We start from the raw sequence: 19,158 nt of genomic DNA, 5'->3' as shown, positions 1-19,158 counted from the left end.
TGGAGTTTTCCAAAAGGAGAGAAAAAAAAAGGCATTTCTAGTTCCTTCCTTGAGTACTGTAATGGATTAAACTGTGTCCCCCCAAAAATCTGTCCACTTGGCTAGGTCATAGTTCCCTCACATGATTGTATGATTGTCTACCATTTTTCTTCTGCTGTGATTTCCCTATGTGTTGTAAATCCTATGACTGATGTAATAAGATGGATTAGTGGCAGTTATACTGATGAGGTTTACAAGATTAGATAGTGTCTTAGGCCAATCTCTTTTGAGATAGAAAAGACAGAAGCAAGCAGAGAGACATGGGAACCTCGTACCACCAAGAAAGCAGTGCTGGGAGCAGAGCGTGTCCTTTGGACCTGACGTTCCTGCGCTAAGATGCTCCCAGACCAAGGGAAGGCTGATGACAGGGACCTTCCTCCAGAGCCGACGGAGAGAGAAAGCCTTCCCCTGGTGCCGGGACCCTGAATTCAGACTTCTAGCCTACTGGACTGTGAAAGAAAAAAATTCTGTGTTAAAGCCATCTGTCTGTGGTATTTCTGTTACAGCAGCACTAGATGACTAGGACAAGTACTTCTCCATTCCAGGGCTGATTCTATTGTTCGTGCTCCTCCCTCATATGAGCTCTGTGACACAAGCTAGAAACGTTTCAACCTAGCATCTAGTTAGTGGACCTGAGTGATGTAAGAAGGCTGTGAAAACAAAGACGCAGACCACAATCTCTCAAAAAATAAAAAAAAAACCAAAGTTCATTTATTGAAAAGGAAAAGTTTAACACATGATCCATATGCAGAACCCAAAATAAGATCTTCTACAAGCTCTTGCACAATCAGTCCACATCTACACGTACCATGCTGGGCTATACAGCTACACAGGCACACAACATACACAGAACTGTCTGGTTCCCAGGACCTGCTGCAGGGTCGTTTTTCTTATTTGTCCTATTCACAAATTCATTGACATGTTTTACAACAGAGTCACCTGATTTTATTGTTCACTAAAAGAAAACAGTTTCCCCTGATTTAAACAAAAGAACAAGATTTATAACAGGCACCCTCCCCACCCCTGACTTTCCATCCCCTAGTCTGGTAACATCGTATCAGCACCATTTCTGTCCTCTGGCCCGGGAATGACTCAGTGGCACAAATTAAAAGGAAGAAACGTAATGGGCCGATGCTGTGCAAATAGCCTAGCAAACAGCAGCCCTAATGATCTGAAAGTATTGGCCATGACTTCCTAGGCAAACCACACCCCCTTTTTTTTCCCTAATGGTTTTGGAGATCGATAATGTCCATTTGGAAAATTAGATTCTAAGGCAGAGCTAGAGCAGAGCTCCCTAATCACCAAGTCCTGCCAACCCTACTTAGTGTCTCGCGGCCAGGAAGCAGCAGCATCGTGTTCCGGCTGGGGGCAGATGCTGAGGCCTGCCTTCACATCTAACCAGCTTGGAACAAAACCCACTGAGACAGGCCCCCCCGCCCCCGCTACGAGCAGTGAGCAGAGAGAGCTGTAAACAAACAAGAATTGAGATTCTGCACTTCCCAAAAGCATGGTGGGCACGTAGTGTGAAACAGAGGTGACATTCTACAACTTAGGAGGACAGCAATTTGGGGAGAAAAAAAGTAAGAGAGAAGAGGGAAGGGGAAAATGGTTTTTCTGGTGTACCTGCTCAGGATCGACACTTTAAAACCATTGCCCCTTCCATGGGTCAGAGAGCACGTAAGGAGAACCAGCCCGTGAATGTGGCTGGCAGATGGAGGTACCGGAGAGGGTGGTAAGATGCAGCTTTGGAGCCAAGACATGTTCACACTGACACATATCTGCAGATGAGAGGTGCTTAGCAGCTGGAGAGCAACACAATATAAATAATGGCACTTGTGACCAGCGACAGCTCCTAAGCAGAGCAAACAGAAGACACCAGGCCATGCTCTTCCTGGCAAGTTCCTAGATTTGAGAGGAAGTACATGGCAAGCTGAGAGCTAGAAACCTGCTCCCAGCAGCAGCGTTTGGAAGAGAGAACTAACAAGGGCCTCTGAGAAGCTACCTCTGGTCTAATGGAAATGGGCTGGACTGGGGATAGGGGACGGCCACAGGGTGTAACAGTATCCCGCCAGAAAATCTGAGGTTTGCCTTTTGCCGGGCAGGTCCAGTCTCATGTTCTAGAGAGCCTTGCTCTCTTGCTCCTCAATCAGACTTCACGCTGCTTGTGTTTTTCAGCGTGAACCAGAGCCAGGGTACAGAGAAAGGTGGGAAGCTGGGTCCTAAGCAGCAATGGGAAGAACCCAGGGAGGGCTCTCTGCCTAAAGTGGTCCAGTGGGCAGCTGAAGAAACCCTGGGCTGGCTGAGAGGGTGGTGTCCTGAAGAGAAGGAAGGGCTTCCTCACCTGCCATCTTCTAGCTGACCCTTTACTCGACACCTAAGAGCTGTGCACCTGCCCAGCCAGTAAGGTCCACACCTGGAGCAGCCTTGCCTGGCTCTTCTGAAGTAGCCATGCATTCAGGTTATCCAAGCAGCAGGAGCCCAGGAGAGGTCAAACAGGGCCCAGGCCATCCCAAGTTAGCACCTAGAAGCCCCAAAGCTAGAGTCAGTTTCCTTATTCACCATGTCCTCTTGGCCAGGGACCCTGAATCAACAGCCTGCATTTTGCTTCTGCCTTCCAGTCCTCAAGCCCTGGCATCAAAGTCCCAATCTCAGAACCCACCTGGACGGGTCTGCATCTAGCAGCTCCCTGAGCACGAACGGGCAGCACCCGAGTCTGGCCCCCTCCTAGTGGCATACACCCACTGGTAAAACTCTCAGAGCTGCTCTGGGGAGGCTACCAGGCAAACAGCTGGGCTGCTGTGCCTGGGCTTGCCCACATGAGATACTATTTTCAAGTCCACTTTGGTAACATCTAAGCCTGAGATTTCAGAGGGCAGAGCCTCTGCTCACTCCAGCTAGAATCGTGGTCATGGAAGCACCTGCTAGTGACTACCAGAGAAAGCAGAAAAGGTGGGGGTAAAACGTTTCATTCTCCCAAGGGAGAACAAGTCACCGATGATCAAGTCTTCCTAATTTAATAAATTACTAGGTAGGTGAACAGTCAATACACATGAGAGTCCACTTTTCCTGCCTCTATACCTAAAAGCCAGCTCTATCGGCTTTGGAAGAGAAGAGGAAGAAGAAGCCAAGGCTCCGAGGCTGGGTCACAGCCCTTATGAGCTTGGTGGACCACAAAGACAAAAACAGAACCTGGATAAATTTACTTCTTTCCATGAGCCAACTTCCAGGGAGAACCACATCTCCAGGTTTGAGACAGCCTAGAGAGAGGAGTAGAAGACAGCAGGGCCTGAGATGAGGAATCACGCTATGACTGACAGACAGACAGACAGACATACACACACAGCTGAGGAGATGAAGAGTCCATGAATGCCCTTCTGAAATACTTCTCACACCAAGAGGGAAGAAGAGACAGCCAAAGCAAGGCAAGTCACCTTCTTCTGCCTTCTCTGAAGCTTGTTCCCAAATCTGAATGGTGACCTTGAGGTGAGCCACCCCTGAATCCATTTCTGACGCTCAGGGAGGCAATGTGGAGGAAGGGGGAAGGACAGGCATCACGGTTAGTGTTTAGAATGCAGGGAACAGGTGTCCCAGCCAAGTGGTTCCTTATAGGTTCAGGTCATGGAGACAGCATTGGGCGGGGCACTGGGGCTGCCCTACCCCTATGATTGTAAACAACCAAGCACCACGCATAGTGTCAGACCAGCTGCTGTATACTCTAGGAGCTCAACTTCAAACTCTCTGGGCGCACTGACCTCAACGGCTCACCCATGGCCACAGAGTGGGTGTCCTCCTGGGATGATGGCAACTGAACTCAGCCATCCCTTTCTCTTGTCACAGGCTAAGGCTGCAAATAGGCCTGAGCACACGAACCAGCCATTTTCTAAGCTTCCTGTGACAGACATATCCAACCTGGCTACACTGTCCCTTGGCCTAGTGCATCACAAGTATTTGCTGAGTCCTCTGATCATTTCTCAGGCTTCGATACTTCTCAGGCTGGTCAATGGGAGGCAAAATCCATGCCACCCCACAGAGGTACACATTGAGATGAGTCCTGATTCATATCTTAAAGGTACCCAGCCAAGAGTGCTAAGAATCTAACCAGACATTTCCTGGAGTGATTTCCTTTTTAGCATGAGTGGCTGAGTAAGATTACTGAGGAAGAAACAATTCATCATAACCACAGATCTAGAGACAGAGTCTAAAAACACAAAGCTGATTTTAAATAAAACATAAATATCTTCAATTTAGGCAGTACTTCATATCTTTTAAGAGCTACAGCAGCTAAGAATACAACAGTATTGTGACCCACACTGAGGGATTACAAGAAGAGAAAGTGTTGCCCTAAGGGTCACATCAAGCCAGAGAGACTTAAGGTTAAAAACTCCACTTTGGGGGCTGTTTTTAAACTACTAGATAGGTCCAGCCGTCCCTTGGAGAGTGAACTGGTAAGAGAATATTGAGGTAAAATATTTGGGAGAGAGATAAGAAAGTGATAGGCCTGGCTTTATAAAGAGGGAGAGCTACCAGAGCTCTCACTTAAGTAATCTAAGCCTGGCCCAAGAAGAGAGAAAACGTGAGACGGGGTCGCTAAAATTTTTAAATACAGTAAGTGGTGTGACAGGAATGACTTGGAAGAAGTGGGTCAGAAGGGAGGAGGCATGATGCGGAAGAACAGCTGCAAAGTTCTGGGTTAAAACAAGTAAAAATGAACAATAGTGACAGCACTGTTCCTAGTGGTACCTCCTGCGTATCAGTTACCCACCCTGTCCCCTCTGCCCTCAGACTACCCAGCCCAGCGTACTGGGTGCCAAATACAGGTTTCCCAGACAGCGACCCTGTCTTTCCCCAGAGCCTGGGGCTTACCTGAGGCTCTGAGGACAGGTACTGGGGGCACACACAAGGGTGGGGTTGGCTGGTGCAGAGGATGCACCGAGATCCTATACAAAGGCACTGGTGGAATTGATGATGATGGGAGCATTGCTCGGCTGGATCAGCTCATAGAGGGCCTGGTAGGTCCCCGCCACGAAACCCACAAAGCCCAGGATGCTGATCAGGGCATCCTTGGCGATGGTGAAGGGGCTCATGCCCTCTGAGTAGTAGGTGGTGATCTCCAGGAGGGGCGGGATGATGAGGGCCAGGGCGCTGCTGCTCACGGAGCCCACCAGGGAGATGACCAGGTCCAGGCGAGGGATGAGGATGGCCAAGATGCCTGCAGGGAGAGAGGACATGATGTTTGCCCAGGACTGCCCAGAACTACAAGATGCATTTGTGCACCGTATAGAAAGGAGAGCTTTCAGAAAACCAAGACATGATCTGAACCAATCCCCTCATTAAGCACATGAGACAAAGTCCTGTTGTGGAATGACTTAGGTCACTGCAAAGGAGTAGCTGACCTGGGGGAGGGTCCCAGACCTCCTGGTTCCAGTCACCTGGTTTTCAGCTCTTTCTGATACAGTGCATGACTTCTCTCTTTCTAAGGGAAAAAATCAAATTATATTCCAGGGCAATCTGGTGTCTACCAAAGAAGGGGACAGAAAAGGAGGCAGACCATTTCTGATGACCAAGGGTACTTCCAACACAAACATCTACTTGATTAACAAGAAACGAAAGAGGAATAAAAGCCTCTTCCTTCTGGAAGGAGATCACGATGAACCCCATTTCACAAAGCATTTTCAGACAGGCAAAGGAGAAGCGGTTCTGGCTGCAGGCTGACCTCAGAAGCCGAGCTGTGCACAGTGGCCACATGCCTGTGCCAGGACGAGCCAGTGGCTCTGCAGCTGAAATGTAACCGCAGGTATGTGAGGCAGGTGGAACCCAAAAAGAGGAATGGTGGTCTGTACTAGAGAATGCTCTCAGCTCCCACACCGTACCAATGACTGTAGCAGTCACTGGCAAGATCCTTGGGCAGTGCCTTTTAAAACAAAGAGGAGGAGGCTACATTGGCCACCCTTATTCTAGCACCCACTGATTCCATTCCTCCCACCCAACTGATCTTTCCACTGGGTGGCTGAAGGCCAAGGTCTCATCAGTTTAAGAATTATGGGCTCTGGAATTAGATTCTTGGGTTTGAATCCTGGCTCTGATGCTTACTAGCTGAGTGACCCTGGGGAAGTTACGGCTCCTTTCTATTCCCTAGTTTCCTCGTTAGCAAAATGGGGAAACCAACAGTTCCTACATGACAGAGATGTCATGACAATCAAATGAGGTTCCACATAGACACTTAGCATAAGGCCTGATGTATGACAGGCACGTAAGACATGTTAATATTATCATCACTATTACGTATTTTGTTGCTCATGAAAAGTATATAATTAACTCATTACTAATTAAATATAGTTTGATGTATTCTTTCCCACTGCTGGGCTCCAGCTGGAGGGAGATGGCCCTTAGTAATAAAACAGCGATCAGAGCATTATCTATTACTTCCCTGATCCCTAGGAGCGAATTTCATTTTATACTGGGGTTTTGGTTTGTAAAGCTAAAAGGCAGTCACAATCACGCTTGCAAACTATCTGAAGGAGGCCCTGCAATGGTGAGGTTGTGAGAACGCTTCAGTCCAAAGCAGCTAATTTTACCTCCAGTGCCAGAACCAATCACTCCTTCTTTGGCCAAGCACCAGATGAAAGAATTGGGCTGCCATTAGAAATAGGTTTTATACAAAACACATACCTTTAAACTCTAATACCACTGCAAAATGAGAGGCTGTGGAAACCAAGACTCATCAGGAGAGTAGCAGATTCATGTCTTCTGTCTCACACTTACTCTGAAACTATGCTGTCCAAAATGGTAGCTGCTAGCCATGGGTGGCCATTTAAATTCAAATTAAAGAGAATTAAGAATTCCGTTCCTCAATTGCACTAGCAACAGTCACTGTGCCTAGTGGCTACTGTACTGGATAGCACACATGTGGGATGTTTCCATCAACACAGAAAATTCCAGTGGGACAGCACTGCTGAGCATTCACGTACTGAGATGAAATCGCCTAAGCTAGATGAGCATGTAAACAAAAAAAAAAAACAGTTGCCGCTGAGTTGATTCCAGCTCATGACGACCCCACGTGTGCAGAGAAGAACTGTGCTCCACAGCGTTTTCAAGACTGTGACCTTTTGGAAGCAGATCACCAGGCCTTTCTTCTGGGGTGCTTCTGGGTGAGTTTAAACTGTCAACCTTTTGGTTAGTAGCCGAACACTTAACTGTTTGTGCAACCCAGGGACCCCTACTGGGTATATACCTCCACCATACTGTTATTGTCCCCATGGAAAAAGGGGCTCAGAGAGGTTAAATAATTGAAAGTGGCAGAGCTGAGACCAGAATTCAGGGCCTTTTTTTTAGCTCCTGGTACAGTAACTTTCCCATAGAGCTGATGAGTAAGAAAATAAAGAACACCAGAGGAAAGAGGGAGAATAGGGGGTCTGACCAACTAGCAGAAAGAGTCTGTGAATAACTGGGGGAGTTAGATATTCAGGTTTATTTTCCATGGATGCGCCACAATCACTTGGCTGACAATCCAGTATATAATTAGCCCTGACCTCCTTCTGCTTTGTCAAAGGAAATCAGACTAGGATTCCAAAGCCTGATAAAAAAACAGTACAGGCATATTGAGTCTCAGATCTGCCTCTGCCACTGTTCTAATAATCTCTTCATCGTTCCTTTTTCTGCTAATCAACCATAATGGCAATTACACACTAACATTTTCATTGTTCTAAAAACCTTCAGAAAGCAGGCAAAAAGTACATAAAAAAACCACAGGTTCTTAGCTTACTCTGCAGAGAAAATACTGTATTTTTATGCAAAGAATGCACGTCTTTTACATTTGTGTGCCAACCGTGCCCTCCCTCCCCACCCCCAGGATGTTTTTGCTATGTCAAATTTTTTTTTAACTCAGGGAGAGAGGGCGTGGTTGGCAAACAAATGTAGAAGGCAAAGCTTTTTGCTTAAAATGTGATAGTCTGTTCTAGTCCTTAGCTATTTCCAAAGCAACAGAGTTGGTGATATCCCCCAAACCTTAAGAGTTGAATTTGGAGAGAAATTGGAGATAAAATAACTTACAAACTGTTCAAAGAGTTTGTAGGCTGATGACAAAATGGCATCTTTATTATGCATAATCTAATGCTCAACAAGAGCTGATCTGCGGTTTCGCCTGGACTGAGATACACGCCCTCTGGGGTCTGGCGGTCCATCTGCCCAATGTCAACCTCACAGTGCTGGCTCAGATGCTCTGACGTGATGGAGCAGCAGGAGGACAGAGCACTGAGGCAGCCAGGGGGAGGGAGGTATAGGAACTTGGTTAAAAGTCCTAGGCTCCAATTCCTGCTCCACCACTTCCCAGGGAGTTACTTAACCTCTCAAAGACCCTGTTCCACAACTGATAAATGGGCATGCTTAAATTAATGACAGAATTCACATAAAGTGCTCAGAGTACTAAGCACATAATAAGTGCTTCATAAATGTCAGCTCATGTCATTGCCAGTCCTTGCCCTGTAACAAGCTGGTGGCCCAGGACAAACCCCCCTCATCATTGGAGCCTCAATTCGTTTACATACAGACACCTAATATTAGATGATCTCTGGAGTCTCATCCAACTTAGACATCTCAGGGAACTGTAAGATGCAGTTTTAGTCACTTAGGAATGTATCTAGGCGATGTCCCTCAGCTCACTGGCAAACTACGCAACGTGTGGGTTGCTCAAGAAGAGGCAGAGCTGGGCACTGGGATTCCCTTCTGGGAACACGTGACTCTGTCAAAGACGTAGCTTCTAGCCCACCTGGTTTTGTACCATTAAAGGGAGTCTGATCAATCCTCCGGTGCCAGGTCCTGTTCTCCACAGATGCGCAAGCCAGCTCAAGAGAAGGAAATCCATTTTTATCAGAGGAACTGAGCACCTGGCAGGAGATGAGTGCAGAGAGCCGGCCGGCCCCACCCTGCTCCCCGAGTCAGCCATCTTCTCCTCAGACTCTGCCATTAACCTGGGAGGGCACATGGGCACTTCGTGACTCGGGTTAAGTGGAGTCAGAGACGTGCTCCACTCTGATAAGAGTTAAGTAGAATCAGAAGCTTGTTTGGTCAGAACCTTTACTCAGAGCAGACAGAGATCTTCCACTCCATCACCATATTTTAAAAGCTGGCCTTTGTTTTTAATCCAAAGGATAAACAAGATGTTCTTGCTTGATAATTTCCTAATAGAGATTCAAAAACAGACAAACTTTTCTCTTAAAGCCAGGACCACAGGCTGCAAAAAGGGGCGCCTCTTCCTGATCTAGCTTAGCCAAATACTACAACTGCACCCTAAATAAAGCTGAGAGTAAAGAAAGATAATGGGGGCTGGGGTCAAGAAAAGTATACCTCCCCCTAACCTGGGGTGGTGGGGAGAAGAAGGGTCCCCCACCAAATTAGTATAAATCCCCAAAGGTGAAAAGGAAGGGATATCTGTTTTGCCACCCTGCAAACAGCTTTAATTCTGGAGGCAGGAATCAGCTATTAGGAGAAACACTTTTTTCCCAAGATGGGGGGGTGGGGGGTGTGGGCAAATAAGACCCCTCTAGCAATAAACATCTGTATTCTGTGAGTTCAAGCCCCCTAGAAAGAGCAAATCAAGAGGTAAAGATTTCAGGAAGCAGCCAACTGGGCATACCCCCTCCCAGCACTCCTTCCTCCCCATCCCCCAAGACCCCTACTTGGAAGAGGAAGCCAGGTGTTTCCACGTGGTTGCTCCAGAGCTTAGCTGCAGCATGCACACCAAGTGGGGCTGAGGACCACTGGACTGGACCACATGATTAGTCAAGAGGGCTCCAATGGTATTACAACACACTTCTCCTTTGGGTTAAGAGACTCTAAAAACACGATCTTGCAAATACTGAAGCAACATGAGGCAAACGGTCACGTTCAAAGGAGGAACTGACTGGAATTCTGCAGCCTGTGGTTTTGGACCAGCAGTAGAAGAAGCAGAATTATTCACAAGACAAGCAAAAAGCAATTAAAAGAACACACACTTCCAGAAATACCTTGGACGCATGCAGCTCCTTTGCCTGGAAGCTCTTTCTTCTGTTTTATTACGATGGATGCCAGTAAAGCCCCACATATTACTTTTCAATGTATAAAAATCTGCCTTGAAAATTAACAATACTCTTGGACAAAATATATAATTTCATTTAGGCAGGGGTATAAATAAACAAGGTTGGAAATTTGAACCCACCCAGTGATACCATAAAAAAAGGTCTGGCAATGTGCTTCCATAAAGATTATAGCCAAATACCATTACTGAACATTTGGATCAAAGGTTCTATAGATGAATCCTGATCGAAAGAGAGAAAATGGCCACAGTAGTCAAAACAGCCTGGTACTGGTACAACAACAAACACATAGACCAATGGGACAGAATCAAGAACCCAGGTGTAAATTCATCCATCTATGAGCAGTTGACATTTGACAAAGGGCCAAAGTCTGTTAAATGGGGAAAAGATAGTCTCTTTAACAAATGGTGCTGGCATAGTTGGATGTTCATCTGAAAAAAATGAAACAAGATCCATACTTCACACCATGCACAAAAACTAACTCAAAACGGATCAAAGACCTAAATGTAAAATCTAAAACGACAAAGATCACAGAAGAAAAAATAGGGACAATGCTAGGGACCCTAATACATGGCTTAAATAGTATACAAACCATAACTAACAATGCACAAACACCAGAGAAGAAGCTAGATAACTGGAGCTCCTAAAAATTAAACACGTATGCTCATCAAAAGACTTTACCAAAAGAGTAAAAAGAGAACCTGCAGACTGGGAAAAAAAATTTTGGAAACAACATATCCAACAAGAATCTAATCTCTAAAATCTATAAATACTTCAACATCTCGACAACAAAAAGACAAATAATCCAATTAAAAAATGGGAAAAGGTTATGAACAGACTTTTCACCAAAGAAGACATTCAGGTGGCTGGCAGATACATGAGGAAATGCTTGCAATCTTTAGCCATTAGAGAAATAGAAATCAAATCTACAATGAGATACCATCTCATCCCAACAATACTGGCGCTAATCCAAAAAGTGCAAAATAACAAATGTTGGAGAGGTTTTGAGTAGACTGGAACTCTTATACATTGCTTGTGGGAATGTAAAATGGTGCAACCACTTTGGAAAACTATATTGCACTTCCTTAAAAAGCTAGAAATAGAAATATCATTTGACCCAGGAATCCCACTCTTAGGAATATACCCTAGAAAAAGAAAAACCATCACACAAACAGACATATGCACACCCATGTTCATTGCAGCACCATTCACAATAGCAAAAAGATGGAAACAACATAAATATCCATCAGCAAATAAATGGATAAACAAATTATGGTACATAAACACAATGGAATACTAGGCAACGATAAAGAGCAATGCTGAATCCTCAAAACATCTCACAACATGGATGAATCTCGAGGGCATTATTCTGAGTGAAATAAGTCAGTCAAAAAAGGACAGATATTGTATGAAACCATTATTATAAGAGCTCCTGAAAAGGTTTACACATAGAAAAAAACATTCTTTGATACTTATGAGGGGAGGGAGGAGGAGGAGAAATCACTGACTAGATAGTAGATAAGTGTCAACTTCGGTGAAGGGAAGGACAGCACACAATATAGGGGAAGTCAGCACAACTGGACCAAAGCAAAACCATAGAAGTTTCCTAGACATATCCAAACACTTTGAAGAACCGAGAAGCTGACACTGGGGGCTGGGGACCATGGTCTTGGGGAATATCTAGGTCAACTGGCATAACATAGTTCATAAAGAAAATGTTCTGCATCCCACTTTGGTGAGTAGTGTCTGGGGTCTTAAAAGCTTATAAGTGGCCATTTAAGATATATCTATTGATCCCATCCCATCCAAAGCAAAGAATGAATGAAGAACACCAACCTAACGTAACCTGTTGCTGTCGAGTCAATTCAGACTTATAGCGACCCTATAGGACAAAGCAGAACTGTCCCATAGAGTTTCCAAGGAGGGGCTGGTGGAATCGAACTGCTGACCTTTTTGTTAGCAGCTGTAGCTCTTAACTACTACGCCACCAAGGTTTCCAAAGAACACCAAAGACACAAGGAAAATATTAGCCCAAAGGACTAAAGGACCACATGAACTAGAGACTTCACCAGCCTGAGAACAGAAGAACTAGATGGTGCCCAGCTACCACCAATGACTGCTGTGACAGGGATCACAACAGAGTCCCAGACACAACAGGAAAAAAATGTAGAACAGAATTCAAATTCATGGAAAAAGACCAGATTTACTGATCAGACAGAGACTGGAGAAACCCCTGAAAATATGGTCCCTGGACACTCTACTAACCCAGGACTGAAACCATTCCTGAAACCCACTTTTCAGAGAAAGATTAGACAGGTCTATAAAACAAAACAAAATAAAACAAAAAAACACATGTGAGGAACGTCCTTCTTAGTTCAATCAAATATACGAGACCAAATTATCAACTTCTGTCTAAAAGCAAGACAAGAAGGCAGGAAGGGACAGGAACTGGACAAACAGATACAGGAAACCTGGGGTGGAAAGTGGGAGCATGCTGTCACATTGTAGGGACTGCAACCAATGTCACAAAACAATATGTGCATAAAATTTTGAATGAGAAATTAACTTGAACTGTAAACTTTCAGCTAAAGCACAATAAAATTAAAAAAAAAAAAAAGTGGGGAGGGATGCAGAACAGAATTTCAAATTCTTGTGGACTCCAGACTTTTTGAAGCCATGAAGGTTGAATGAACCCCTGAAACTACTGCCCTGAATCTTTAAACCTTAAACCAAAAATATTTACTGAAGTCTTCTTAAAACCCAACAATAGTTTAGCCTAACTAGTAAAAAATGTCTGCGTTGAGCGTCATGCTCTTCTAAGAGCTATCAATATGGGATCTAATTGACAACAGCAACTCGAAAGGTTAGATAGGAACCTCATGGGGCTGTGAATTTATGCTAATGCGGGAGGAACAACTCAGAAGAGGAGGGCGAGAACAGCTGTACAACTCAAAGACTGTAGTCAATGTCACTAAATGGTCCAAGTAGAAACTGCTGAATTGGTGTGCGTGTGTGTGTTGCTGTGTATATTCTCAATAACAACCACAGATTACAGCCAAAAAACCTCCTGGGGCACAGACTACTCTGAAACATATGGGGTGGCCATGAGGTAGAATCAACTTGATGACCATGCGTTTGGCTTTGGGTATAAATAAAAAAAGCAATACAAAAGCAAGGGAAATGATCTACAAGTCCAACACTGAAGGAATAGTTTAGAAAACACGACCCAGCAATACAATGGAATATGATGCTGCCGTGAAAATATTTAGGGAGCCCTGGTGGCACAGGGGTTAAGCACCCAGCTGCTAACTAAAAGGTCAGCAGTTTGAACTCACAAGCCACTCCATGGGAGAAAGATGTGACAATCTGCTTTTGTAAAGATTTACAGCCCTGGACGCCCTGTAGGGCAGTCCTACTCTGTCCTCTAAGGTCGCTTCTTCCGTGGGTCCTCTGGGTGGACTCAACCGCCAACTTTTCTGTACTTAACTGAAGTAAGACGCCTCACATGGCAAATGCCACAGAGAATTGGTAGGAGAATCACTGAAGGACAAATTAGTGCCTCTAGGAATCCAAACAAACTAGTCATCTCCCACCTCCTGACTCCTCATGAGGCCAGCCTCTCCTTCCACATAAGCTCTAGACATAAGGGGACCTGTTAAGTCTGCATTCCAAAAATACGAGCTGGAGGTAAATGCCGTCCCATGTGAAATCATAACAAAGTAAGCACCATTCTATGAAATGTTCACTCTCCCCTCCCTTCCCCTCCAACAGGCCAAAATGAAGCATCAAGAAGTAGACACCAGCTATGATCATCTTTGGGGGTGCCAGTAGCGGTGAGAAGGCCGAATTCTAAGTGGAAAAAAATGGGGCTGGACCAAATCTCCCTGCTCCCCTTAGTGAGGGAAGGTGAGAGGGAGAGAAGGAAAGGCTGGGGAATAGACAGGAAAGCTCCAGAAATAGCAATGACCTAGCTGCAATTACAATTCACGGGCATAAGTGAAACCAATCATTTACATCAGAAATCTAAAATCCTGTACCAATCAACCTTATGCCAAAAGGTCTGAAGGAATACAGGAAAAAGAACAAAATGAACTCACAAAGACACATTTAAAATTGGTGTGACACTGGAATGCCTTTACTGAATCCCACAGTTACTTCAAAGTCTCCAGGGATGATGTTGAGAAGCCAGAGCGCTCAGAGATGAAGGGGCTGCCTTCTTGAGCTGGATGACAATGCAAAGCTAAATTACAACAGATCACAGGAGATGGGGGAAAATGCCGAATGTTCTTGAAGATCAAAAGCAGCTCGTGTCTTTAAGCATCATGCTGTGCAAGGGAGATGAGACCCACAGGCAGAGCCAGGAAAAGCAAAAAAAAATCAAGAGGCATCTAAGGATAATGCCAGGTTTATGAATCAGAGACCGCTGCCTCCTGTGGGGCATAGCAGAGAGACACCTGGCAGAAGGCAAGCCATATGCTACTGGAGACGAAGACAGGCTTGAGGAAAATGGGGCAGGGGGAGGAATCCGGTCCTGCATCACTGCTCCAGCCCTCCAGGGCAGGGAGAAGGAGCTGTGTGGACAGCTACACCACATTTTACCAACAGACCTACTTTATCTAGGGGGGCCACTTTGAGAAAAGTGAGTTATGCAAGCCACCCCATTCTTTCTTCCAATTCCCTTCGGATTCAAGAACTGAGGTTTTGAGAGTTGACACAAAAACATGGTACACAGAGAAGCTGCCTCAACACTCAGAGCTAATCCGTAGATGTAGGTAGGAAACATACATATCTGAATCAATCCATCTAGGGCTGCCGGCAGAGGGCAGGATTAAAATCAAGAGTCCAGGCATCCTATCTTGCCAGCACTCAGTAAGGCAATTTGCTAGAAAAGCAAGTTATCTCACGCTCCCTCCTTTTCTGTTGCCCCGGGAGCAGCAGCTTGCCTTTAGACAGCCCTGGGCACTGGATCAGTCGGTGCATAGAGTGGGCTGTTTCTACAGGCTCATCTAGGAGAGGGCCCAAAGGTCTGCCAAACAAAAGCTACAAAGTAGAAGCCGGATTCTTAGTTAGGATCATCTCTCTAGGGCTGGCAAATCTGAGATGTCCACACTCCTCCACAAATCCTTAGAGGAGTGCGCCCCAGGATTAAGTCAGAAGGGTACAGAAGGCCTTCACTTTGCCCACAGAGGTCCAGACACTGGCCTTCCACCCACTATCCCTGAAGAAAAATGAAGAAAACAATTGCAGGTGGCTTGAAGAGGTCTGTTTTGGGATAGGCCTGAGTCTGCTTCTCGCTTTTTGCTCAGGTAGATGCAAAGAAAGGATAGCCTCTTGCCTGCCCTTCTCTTACTAGCTGTCAGCTAATAAAGCCATTTCTGATTTCCCAGACTATGAGCAAATGGCAGACAACATTCACATTTTTCACTGCTGAAACATACCATTCTGACTCAATTAAAAAATCAGAGACCGGTCTTTATTCCAAAGATAGAAGCTCAGACTGAATAATTTAAGGAAATTCCCAGGGAAGTCTCAATACAGTAATCAAAAAGGTTCCTGTCTGCAAAGAACAAACTTGAAGAAATAAATAAAGCCAAATATGGCGAGAAAAGAGAAATTTATGACTCAACATTTCAATTTGGAAAGCAACTGCAAATTTTCTAGAAATTTAAATTAGATATAAATAGGCCAATATGTTCAAGGGTTCTCTATTCTACCAATCCACAAAAAGTGAGTTTAAAAAAATTTTTTTTATTTTTTAATTTAGACCAGTTTCAACCAATAGCAAAAAGGGTGACATCCTATCTCTTAATTCACAGCCCTTGGGGGTTGGGGTGAGAGAAGGGGAATAAAACACGAAGTGATAAATCGAACACCTAGATTAATCAAAAGAAACTTTCTAAGATACACATTTAGTAAAGGTAAACACTAAAAAAAACCTTAGAACAGTATTAGACAGGCTCAAAATGATATCTCAGGAAAAGACTGCCACACTAGAGAAACTATTATTTGACAAAACAAACAAACTTTCACCCTCTGTGAAAGTACCCTATACTCATTAAGGATATGGGTGAAATGACTCTCTCCCAGGCTTTTACCCTATTTTATATGGGACAGTTATTGTACATCTTTACTCTGAATTATCACCACCCCCACAGTGTTTTATACCATATCTATAAACTACTCTGTCCTCTACAGTGTAAAAAAGCCTGTTGCTGCCGAGTTGACTCAGGGCAAGCCCGCATAAGTCAGAGTAGAACTGGGCTCCATAGGGCTTTCAGTGGCTGATTTTTTTTTTTTTAATTAGATTGTTTAGCAGCTGAGCACCTTAACCACTGTGCCACCAGGGCTCTACCTCCTTTATGGGGGGAAAAAAAAAAACATTGCTGTCGAGTCGATTCCAACTCAGTAACCCTACAGGACAGAGCAGAACTGCTCCACAGGGTTTCCAAGGAGTGGCTGCTGGATTCCAACTGCCAACCTTTTGGCTGTAGCTCTTAAACCACTGCAACCACCAGGGCTCCACCTCCTTTGGAGGACCAAAAAACCCCACATCTGATGCTGTCAAGTCAATTCCAACTCAGAGTGACCCTACAGGACAGAGAAGAACTGCCCCATATGGCTTCCAAGGAGTGGCTGGTGGATCTGAACTGCCGACCTTTTGGTTAGCAGCTATAGCTCTTAATCACTGCACTACCAGGGCTCCATATAATTAATTCACTTAAGATGACTTCAACCACCTGGCTGTACCTCAGCTCTGAAACTGAGACAATGTACCAAGATTTCTGCTCACATAGTACAGGCAGCTTCACCACAACACACACACACACACTCTGTCTCTGTCTCTCTCATGAAAGCACTAGGGACTGGGCGTCCTTTGGGAAAAAACAAACAAGGCAATTGTCTTTACTCACATGTCAGGCAGACCAGGACTGTGCGGATGAAGAGGTCTACCACTAACTCACAATGCTCTGGCACTCGAGACACAAAAAAGGGGATGATGATCTCCGCGGGGACGTAGAACTGGAGGGCGTAGGTGAAGAAGATGCCAATGGAGTAGAGCAGCTTGACCGACTGGTACAACCTGCAGAGAGAGCCGAGATACTCTCAAAAGCCTGCAAGTTGGCCCCATTACAAACTTGGCAATGCCTCTCGAAGTTACAAACGCACACGTCTAGGAATGTATCCTGAAGACACACTTGCACACAAACTTACACTCAAAATACTTCACTGCATCATTAAGCACGAAAGACTGAAAACAGCTTACATGCTAATAAATAGGGAAGCAGTTAAATAAGTCACGGTGTCCCCATGCATCTGTTAACAAGTATGAGACAGAACTCAACTTGCTGATACAGAACCATCTCCACGATACACTGTTAAGTGAACAAAAAAAAAAGGAAAACGAGGGTGAAAACGACCCCGCCAACCACTTGATTATGTTTTTGCAGATACTGAACATCTCCATGAGGAAAACACAAGGAACCGGTAACATGGTTGTCTCTGAAATGGAAAGCTGCGGAAGTGGGGACCAAGGGAGGGGGTGGGAACTTAGTTTTCTCTGTATACCCTTTCAACAATTAGAATCTTTACCATAGGCATATATCCTTTCATAAATAAAAACAATTGAAAATAAAATTAAAGTGTAACAAGCCTACTGATATCTTTCTCATCCAATTCAGTACTCCCATGAGTTAGATGGTGACCACACAGGACCCTGTAGCAGGTGCTTAATCCACCTTTTCATCCCATTACAGCTGCCTTCCCACCATCACTTCATGTGTAGCCTCTCAGCAAGGCCACTGGCTCACCAGGGGATATTCCTTTTATCACCCCAGTGCCTAGGACTGTGCCCAGGGTAGACAAACGTCTGTGACCGGTAAGTACTTATAGATTTGACTTGACCCTTAAAGGGAAGGGCCACTCTGCTCTTAAGTACAGCCCCACCTCATGAATTAAGCAGAGAGAAACATCTGACCTCCCTTGATAGAAATCTATTTAAACGTAGCAGTTATATTTTGTGTATAATGTGCATTGAGCTTCTCTGTTGTTGAACTTAATACCTAGATTTTCTTACGCTATAAGCCGGCGACCAGGTACCACTTGCCGTGGAGTCAATTCAACTCATGGTGGCCCCTTGTGTGTCAGAGCAGAACTGTGCTCTATAGGATTTTCAATGGCTGGTTTTTAGGAAGCAGATTGCCAGGCCTTTCTTCCCAGGCCTCTAGGTGGACTCAAACCTCCAACCTTTCAGTGAGCAGCCAAGCACGTTAACCATTTGCACCATTCAGGGACCACCATAAGCAGGAAAACACCCTGTGAAAGGCTGAGTTTGGTAAAAAGGTTTTCCTTGCTCCAGCAACAGATAATAAAAACTCTTTTGAGAATACCAGCTGGTGGGTGCCTCTATAATTAGACTCAGCGCATCGCCAAAGGCTTCTGTTGTGCTGGGAAGTCTGGAGTCAGGATAGTTATCTACGAGAGCCAAATAAAGCGCACCCTAACGGCGGCAGGACAATTATGGCAGCTGTGTATGGGTGTCAGAGGAAAGAAGACGGGTGCTCAGCTGTGGCTTCAGAATATGTGGGCTGCTTCTGCTACTCCCCATCCATTTATTTTCTGGGGAAAGGCGACACAGTTACACCCAGCTACCAGTTACACCCAGCTACCACCTGCCTGTCCCTCTTGAAAGGCAGGGGCACTTTGAAATGTAAAAAAAGGCACCAGAGGGAAAGAGAAGGAATGGCTGTTTCTGAAAACAATGGCCCATTTCAGGGCTCCCCTTGGCTGGCGATGCAGCAAACTTAGCCCCTAGGGCCCTGCTGGTGAGGGCAAGGCTAAATATCGATATGATGCTTAAATATTTTTCTCAATTCTGTCTTTGCCCAAAGTCTCACCGATCAGAGCTCTAAAAACCATACCCAGGCAGATGACTCAGGCTGCACTGAAAGGTGGCTCTGACCCCCAGGACAGCCAGCAAGCTTCTCAGTGTCTGCTAACAGCTGCTTTCCACAAGGAAATGTTTAATTGTCAAAACAGAACTGTTCCTTAG

At 45.1% G+C, this 19,158-nt stretch overlaps 1 protein-coding gene across 5 annotated transcripts in view; it reads right to left on the bottom strand.

The window, feature by feature from the left end:
- Positions 1–716: 716 nt before the first annotated feature.
- SLC36A1 (solute carrier family 36 member 1) overlaps positions 717–19,158 on the bottom strand; it is a 61,965-nt gene continuing 43,523 nt past the window's right edge. For 4 of the 5 annotated variants that reach the window (XM_003404611.4, XM_064278472.1, XM_023550795.2 and 1 more), the window contains exons 10-11: positions 17,021–17,190; positions 717–5,248 (exon numbers count right to left, since the gene is read on the bottom strand). In XM_003404611.4, coding sequence (XP_003404659.1) covers positions 4,977–5,248; positions 17,021–17,190 — 442 coding nt within the window. In that variant the 3' untranslated portion in view covers positions 717–4,976. The remainder of the gene's footprint in view (positions 5,249–17,020; positions 17,191–19,158) is intronic. The other variant, XM_023550801.2, reaches the window with a different exon arrangement.

The sequence above is a fragment of the Loxodonta africana genome, chromosome 2 (assembly GCF_030014295.1).
Source record: "Loxodonta africana isolate mLoxAfr1 chromosome 2, mLoxAfr1.hap2, whole genome shotgun sequence".
Taxonomy (NCBI): domain Eukaryota; kingdom Metazoa; phylum Chordata; class Mammalia; order Proboscidea; family Elephantidae; genus Loxodonta; species Loxodonta africana.
The sequence above is the reverse complement of the archived record's forward strand: the minus strand, read 5'-3'. Positions and strand labels throughout refer to the sequence as shown.